This window comes from Thunnus thynnus, chromosome 9 (assembly GCF_963924715.1).
Source record: "Thunnus thynnus chromosome 9, fThuThy2.1, whole genome shotgun sequence".
NCBI lineage: Eukaryota > Metazoa > Chordata > Actinopteri > Scombriformes > Scombridae > Thunnus > Thunnus thynnus.
The window spans coordinates 20,991,823-21,000,541 of NC_089525.1; the positions used below are offsets into that span (position 1 = coordinate 20,991,823).

General features: G+C 37.7%; 1 protein-coding gene across 1 annotated transcript; it reads right to left on the reverse strand.

The window, feature by feature from the left end:
- Positions 1–4,119: 4,119 nt before the first annotated feature.
- vgll1 (vestigial like family member 1) lies at positions 4,120–8,195 on the reverse strand. The gene is made up of 4 exons (XM_067598378.1): positions 7,915–8,195; positions 6,555–6,751; positions 6,095–6,454; positions 4,120–5,073 (listed from the first exon to the last, which is right to left on the reverse strand). Exons 2-4 carry the CDS (start codon positions 6,736–6,738, stop codon positions 5,036–5,038), a joined length of 582 nt encoding a protein of 193 aa, XP_067454479.1. The 5' UTR covers positions 6,739–6,751; positions 7,915–8,195; the 3' UTR covers positions 4,120–5,035.
- Between the last annotated feature and the right edge of the window lie 524 nt (positions 8,196–8,719).

Consider the following 8,719-nt stretch of genomic DNA (forward strand, 5'->3'; position numbering starts at 1 on the left):
TGTCATCCATCTCTCTACCCTCATTTCCTGTCATCTCTCGCTATCTAATAAAGGTATAAATACACACAATATATATATATATATATATATATATATATATATATATATACAGACGAGTGACAAATTAGAGGAAAAACTAGACAAGTCTGAATACTTGACCCCTACAATGAGGGGATCTGGTGGTTCTGTTATGCTGTGGGGGGCATTTTGCTGGCATGGTTTGGGTCCACTTGTCCCCTTAGAGGGAAGGGTCACTGCAAATCAATACAAAGTTGTTCTGAGTGATCACCTTTATACTATGAAACATTTCTATCCTGATGGGAATAGTCTCTTCCAGGATGACCTCAATTCATAGGGCATGAGGGGTCACTGAATGGTTTGATGAGTATGAAAATGATGTGAATCATATGCTATGGCCTTCACAGTCACCAGATCTCAACCCAGCTGAACACTTATGGGAGATTTTGGACTGACGTTTTGACAGTGCTCATCATCAAAACACCAAATGAGGGAATAGCTTTTTGAAGAATGGTGTCCATCAGCTTTGGTTTGATTCAACAAGTCTCTGGAACTCTTCTGGAGAGATGAACACCATATATATATATATATATATATATATATATATATATATATATATATATATATATATATGCTCACAACCAATATATATACAGAACATGAAAGTAACTCAACAGTCCAAATTCACCTGACATCAAACACTTGATAGAAATACCAGACCAATAACAGATCACAGTGATCACTATAGCCTCTCTGCTATTCTAAGCTATTTTTGTGCAAAAATCATATCAAACATTCTCAACAGGATGGACATACAGGGCAAATCAATAGAAAGATATTGACTAATAAAGAGCGAAAGGTTAGAGAGTAGAGAGATAAATTAATCATTAAAGGACTGCAAGAATTAGATCATTTTTGCCAAATACCAACAGAATACCTAAAGAATCAGAGCTATGAAACAGCTACTGAGGGAGATGATATCACTGGATTGTTTTGTCAAGCGTATATCGTCTGAACTGGCCCTGAAAAGGCTCAGACTGACACTGGTGTGATGGGATTTGGTTGAAAAACTAACTAAAACTAGTCCTGTTTTGTGTTAATTATGTCAGTTAATTATAGCGTCTTAATGACAACAATATGTTAAACATCAGGTTTCCAATATTTCCAATTACCATATAAATAATGATATGACTAAAACTCTGGAGTAGTGTATGCTATCATGTATGCTGCCTTATGTTCCACAATCACATCATATCAGATGGTTTCTGAATAACAGAGGTATTACAAGGCTTTAAAGAGTTAAGTGAATCATTTTACAGCTGCAAGTCATCCAAGCTAACTCCAGCTTTTTGTCATGTTACAAAAGTCAATTTAACATCCCAAAATTGTGATTATGCACCCTTTCATCTTTCCGCAAAGCATGTGTTAAAGGGCACTTCATATGAATAAGAAAGCTGTAGGTTATTGTCTAAACTTTGATAGAAAAGCAACAGTATATATATAGCAAAAATTAGAATATAAAATATTCAACATGTAAATCTGAAATTCCTCTCTTTTTGTGTGTGTTTGTTTAACAGGGGTGTGCACAACTTGGACCCGTGAGTGGATTGAGGACACATCAAGTATGATAACAAGAATGTGATAGCCTCTGACTAAGCGTTCCTGGGTGGGAAGCCACTGAGGGATGGTGTGCTCATTGCTGCACTAGTGACTTCTGCTGGTTAGTCGGGGAACCTGCACAGAGGAGAGTGGGAACTGGTATGAACAGCAGGAACCTCCACATATATAACACTATATGGGTGTAGATAATCAAAGGAAAAGCACAGTGAAGTGGCTGCAGCAAGAAGAAACTCACTGAGAACATCCACAAGATAAACACAGGACACACAAATGGAGAATCGAGGGACAAGCTTCTCTGCTCCCATAAAGCAATCTTTGCACCCATCCTGGTTGAATCTGACTACCAAGACCTGTGTTACTGATGCCGTAATTCACACAGCAGGGGATGATTTGCAGGGGAAGGCACATGGATGCAACCTCTAGTCCTGGGGCAACTGTTACGACAGCAACCATCCCCACATCAGAAGCATTAACCTCAAGACCAGAATGAATCGGATGAACCAGAACTTCAGGCCAGTAATCACCTGGTCAGTCTGTGGAGTCCACTAGAATCTGACATGGAGAAGCGATAGCCAGACAGACCTAGTTGGTGATGTATGTCCTGGTGATGCTGTGGCAACCAAGAAACCTTTGGAGTTGGTCAATTGGTCGATTGGTCATTGTCTCACCTTTTTTGGATCCATTTGGATTCTGACTGAAGACACAATGAAACCCAGGAAGGAAACAGCAGATATGTGGACTTTTCAGCCTTGGCAAAAGTTGGTTCACCAAAAAAACTTGCTTTGATTGAGAAATGCCATCAAGGTAGACAAACACAGACTTGTCTATCATATTCCTGGGGACATTAGCCTGAAAGCTTGTGAAGCTAATGGGCATAACCAGGTACCTGTAGAGGCTACTGAGTGTGTTAAATACAATTTTCCTCTCATCTCCGTTGCTTGTGTGCACCAGGTGTTACTTAAGTGAACTGATAAGTTGATGTTGTGCAGGTCTAGCTTGGTAAAATATATCTACATATTGTCTATTATAAAAGAAGTCTATATATAGATTATGTAGGCATCATGTGCTCATATGCTTTTATTCATATTTTCTGCCAACATAGGTGTTACAGTATGCGTGTTTGTTCCTCAGCAATGATGGTTGAGGTGTTTCTTTGCTCTATAGCATGGTCCCATCTTAAACACAGTTGCTGCTTCCCTATTCCACCAGTGCCCACACCTTAGTCCCAGTGCCCAATAGCCCCATTTGTTAACACATCCGTGGTTAATGGAGTACCAGATGGGAAGAAATTACACAGCACAGCATCATCAATAATCCACCCTTAGCATGCAGAGACACCTATTCCTCCATCTGTGGCCATACATGGTGTCTGCAGCGAGATATGGATACTGGCATCATGTTTCCCTGACTGACTATTAAAAAGAGCCAGTTGGTGAGCCAACATATCAGATTAAAAAAAAACAAAAACAAAACTTAAAAAAAAAAAAAAATTGACCTGTATTTTTTTAGTAAATGTCAACAGTGTAGGGAACTCACACATAATGCATCAAAGCACAAAAAATGTCAATGAGTACATTTATTTTTGTTCTTTTTCCATTTAAGACTAAATTTAATGACCAACAATATTTTGAGTGTATTTTCTTTACTCAGTGTTCCACTGGACTACACTTTTACTGTCATGAACTAATTTTTCTCTTAACTTGCTTCGAACTGAAGTCAGAATAAACTACAACTCTTGGCCACTTCCCACATTAACACCTCACAAAAAGGAGCTTCTAGGTGTAGAACTTTAATAAAGCTCACAAAGCCTTTAGTACAGTTCTTGTTGACAGCGCCAAACTCAACACATTCTACTAAAAAAACAACAACTGTGGTCTCTACAGGTTTGACTAGGCTACTTTTGCACCATCTTTTTCTTGGATTACTGAATGACACAGACCATGTGGGTGTGTAATGAGGGAAACAGGTGAATAGAGCTGAGAAAATTAGGGATGGTGATGATGATGAAAAGTGTGTGTCTACAAAAAAAAACAGCTTTTGTATAGACTCATTTAAAGCTCATCTCAGCCTGACATTTTTGGGTGATAAAATTGTTTGAGTGGCACAACGCAGGTCTAATGGTTTTGCTCCACAGAATCCACACAATAGCAGGTCTCTATTCAACTCTAAAGTAACCCACACATTAACATCTGCACTTGGACGGGAATGTGGGAGACAGATTTCTTGAGTGTGAGGAGAAGTCAATTACAAAGACATATAGTCAATATTAAATGAATAAATCTACATGACTTTTTGAAATAGACTCCCATATTAATAAATACAGACAAAATTTGTAATTGTGAAATAATCTGATATTTTTTATCAACTCGCTGCTTTTCAGCATGTTATTGTGAAAGAAAGCAGGATCAAAAATATTTTCTATTTTTCATAGAAAAATAGAAAATATTTTTCATCACTTTTAGCTGAATTTTAAAAAAAGAATTATTTCACAATATCATGGTTACAGTACACATTTGGTCTTTCTTTATCAGTAATATTCATTTATTTAATAGTGAACATCTTGGTTCAAGACAGGGTCAATAACTAGAAGTAAAGATAAGTTATAAGATGTTTGTATGAAGATGTGTGATAAACTATGTACAGTACAATATATTATTTGAATTGTGGCAACAATTTGGCCATCAGGTGTCAGTATTGTTCACTGTCTGGTATTCATTATGTTACACTTTTGCTATCATTTTAGAGGCAGTTCACATCATAGAAATGAAGTAACTTAGTTAAACATTGAACTCTGTTTGAGGTTTCCTTTTGCCTGCTCAGATATTTATTTAAACTTGTATATGATTACAATTTTCTATAGTACACACTTTAAAGATTACCTCAAGTTAAGGATTACAGAAAACATTAACATTGTAAATTTCATTTTGTGTTCATTTGGATATGTACAAATATTCTCATAACAACTCAAACTCATCCAGGCGAACTGAAGACAGATATTAACATTAATATTTATACACTCAAAAGGCTCACAATGTTCACACTTTAACTGTAACACTGGTCCATTTACTGGTGCAGCCTGTTAAAGGCACAAGAAAAAGCCCTTTATCCAACTCCACAGCAAAGAGAGCAACAACACAGACAGTACTCTGAGATCTACAAGAGGAATGACAAAGTTGAAGAACAGGTTTGTCAGAGAGTGTTCCCTTTCAGAAAGGTTGTTCCAGTTATTGCATGCTGAAGTACTGAGATCACTTCACTGAGGAATGGAACAGCGCTGCTGTTACTTATATGTATTCTCGCATGACGCTCAGGGGCCTGTTTGATGAGAAAGTGGCTTGACAGAGCCACACGTATGTCGAGGCAAACCTCTGCCTCTGCCGCTCCCTCCACCATCTCTTCAGTACCAGTACAAATCCTTCTTGTCCAGATGCCGTCCTGACAGAGAGGACACAAAGGTGAAGCATTTCTGAGCAGCTCTGTACATGAACATGTTTGTAATAAATGCTGAGTAAATGTAAACTGTAATAGGCTACATTTCATTTCTCAGAATAAGGTGCACAATTTCATGTGTAGTTACCAAGCAACAAGTGAGGAAAATGGGAAATAACTAATAATTAACAAATACCTAACAAGTAGTGCAAGATAATGATGGATTATCAATGTCCAAAGACAAATGATTAGCTCCCACATAACTGCAAATCTGCATCCTGACCACATTCTTGATGAATCACTCCTGATTAACTCTGCATCCGGTGCCATTTGGTACATAATTACACAGCATTTATGTATGCCTTCAGGTAAAGTGTTGTATCATAATGCATCATACTGACTTGTTACCCAGAATACACCATTGCATCATGATTGCTACAAATAGTTGTCAATATTAATGTAAATGTGTTCTGAACATGACAATTAAAATCTTTTTTTGAGAATTCATCTGTCTCTGTAGTGGTACATTTGTGCTGTGCTGTGCAGGTTTTAAAAATGCTCAAAACTGATGCAGCAGAGGCCAAGATAACTTTTCCTTTAGTTCCTAGACTGCATCAAGATGTAAAAACGTCGGAATCTGCACTTCCCAGAATGCAACTGAATATTGTGTTTCGTTAGACCCTCCATGCCTGGTCCTGGTACTCCATACCCCCAGTTTGTAGCTGGAACAGAAGCAACCTTCTACATCTTTTTTAACTGTTTGTGTTGTACTCCAGATTGACAGATATCCAGCTAATCATTAGATACTTTCCATTAGATTAGTATCTAACTGTATGTTTTTCAAATTCACTCATCATTATCTACAATATAGTTATTGATGCACAGTTAGTTCCTTTGTCAAACCATTCAGGATTTTGGGGACCTTATTCCAAAGCACTATCAATTTCCCCATCTAAGGAGCAGTTATTTCCATTTCATTGGTTGGAAGATTTTTTTTAAAGATGCTGTATTACAGTTGAATGCTTACCAGGTTCATAGCCTACAGAGGGGTCCACAGAGTCTCTAAACCCTTGAGGCACCGTCCAGCTGGGAAGCAGTTCTGGCTTGGAGGTTGAGGCCATGCTAGGTCCCATCTCACCCCGGTCACTGTGCAGTAGGTTGAGCAGGGACGTGGCATACTGCTGTCCAGTAAGACTCAACCCATCTGGGGACAGGGAGTATGCGATGGATGGCAATCCCGGGGCTTCTGCTGTCCTGGCAGCGAAGGAGTGCCATGGGCCAGGGGAGTCGTCTGCAGGGCTGAAGGTCAGGCGACGACCTGCTACAGGAGGGACCTGTGACTCTGAGTAAGAGTCAGCAGCATTGCCCTGACAGGCGCTGGTCTCCTCTGCAGGGGTAAATAAAGAAGCAGTGCAATGAGAACAAATGAGACTGACTGTCCTGTTTGTAGTCAAGTAAGTCATACACTGTTAATTATGTGCACTTACCCAATTTAATAGGTTTGCGGATTTTCTTTGTCTTCACTGCCGGAGCCTTGGCCTTGCTTACTTTGCTGAGAGCACGGCTGAAGTGAGCATCCACCATGCTGCCGATATCCCCCCGGAAGTAAGTCAGGATGACACACTGCTCCTCCACCTTCACAGCTATCGGACTGTCTGTTCTGTCTTCCATGTGTCAGCTGTGACTGAGAAAAGAGATAAAACAGGATCATTAAAAATACTCAGGATAGATTACGCGTCAAATGGAATGATGAATGAATGAAGTTACTCTGTCTAATTTCACTTGAAGATTTTAAAAGGCTGTTCTTACTCATTTGCAATCCCACTTGTAATTGCTTTTCTTTTTTTGAAAATGTCTAACATGTGTCTGTGAATCATCTGTGCATCTGTCCATGCTAAACTGTATACAGTACGTTTATTCTTGTACACAGGTCTCTCTTGAAAATGAGATCTCAGTGAGACTACCTGTTTAAATAAAGGATTAAACAAAATAAAATACAAGTAGGATAATAATCAATGCAACTAATCATTAAGTACTCCACAAGATGCAAACAACATATTTGATATTTCATCACTTAAAACTTATTTTGGTAAGTTAAAAAAACAAAACAAATCAATGAATAGAAATCAGTGGCTCTCAATCTGCATTAGTGAAAACATCTCAGAATATTCTCTTGAATGCCATTAAAGAGAATAAAGTAAACTAAATATGTGCAAAACTGGGTTCAGAGTCTCATTTTCATCATCATCATCATCATTATTATTATTATTATTATGAGGCTACTCTATGACATTGCAGATACTTTTTCTGCATAATAAACCAAAATATAACTTGACATCAAACTAAAAGAAATACCTTGAACTTAATATGTAGTTTACTGCTATCTAGAAGAATGACAAGGTGAATTAAAAAAAAAAAAAGTTTTTAGCAAACATTTCTATTTCAACCAATTCCAACACAAGAACCTAATTACACATTAAACCATCAGTTTGGAAGTATTTTAAGCATGAGGTGCCCTACATGTCAGGTCGACTGACGTCAACGCCAAAATGATCAATTCCGAGAAACGTCAACATTTGCATGAATTTACTTTGTAGTTACTTCTTCAAAATAAACAACATCTGGTTGGATATTTAACACTAAAAAAGACTGAAAAAAATTATACTGCATGAATTTTTGCATTATGAATGTGGACTTTCTTATGGAAAATAATACATCAGCCTCCGCACTCTGAAGGAGTGAAGTATAAATAATCAGATTTTACCCATCACATAATGCTAATAGAAAAAAAATCTGTTGAATGTCTAATCATGTCACTTATGACTTTAAGTCATTTGCTTCTCTTACCTGACCTGGTGATTGACCAAAGATGAACAAGGAGTGCGTCCTTGCATTGACTGGTTGATTAAAGCTGATGTATCTGCCTGCATGAGCAGCAGCCAAAGTTGTTGGAAAAAATGCTTAGCTTCAGTTTAAACATCTGAGTTTTTGACTCAAAGAATCAATGTGAGGTGACCTTTGTTTCTTCTTCTTTGCGTCTACAGATGAAAAAATTCCCTCACTGATCCTTGATGTGTTGGACTGGGAGGGTGTGTGATGCTTCTTGAACGCAGCCAGCTATGAACAGAATGTCATCCAGCAAGTTTGTCCAGAACCTTAAAGACACCTATAAAAACATTCCTCTGTTACATGTCAAAAAGTTATACACAGTTAAACAGTAACTCTGGACAGATTCATATTAGGTAAAGAAAACATCAATGATGTTAGAATAAAAAAACCTCTTGAGCAGTAATAGTACAGATCACCCACCATTACACTTATCACAGACACAGTCATTCAGAAAAAAATGTTTAGTTCATTTTAAATAGACCTCCACATCTGAAGAATCCATGCAATGATCTTTCTAGCTGTGCTGTTGACTTGCTCTCTTTGTCACCACCGAAATAATATGTTTCATTGTTTCTATGGGTATGTTCTCTGTTTTTTTTTAAAACTTACCGTAATGATAACAGAGTGGTGAAGTGGTTTTGATACACCTTTTTTCTGCTAAACCCAACTAATAACAAAAGCAACATACAATAGGTGCATTGTTTTTCTTCTTTCTTTGTTTCTTTCTTTCTGGAAACTGAAGTGTGATTAAATATTCAGCGTG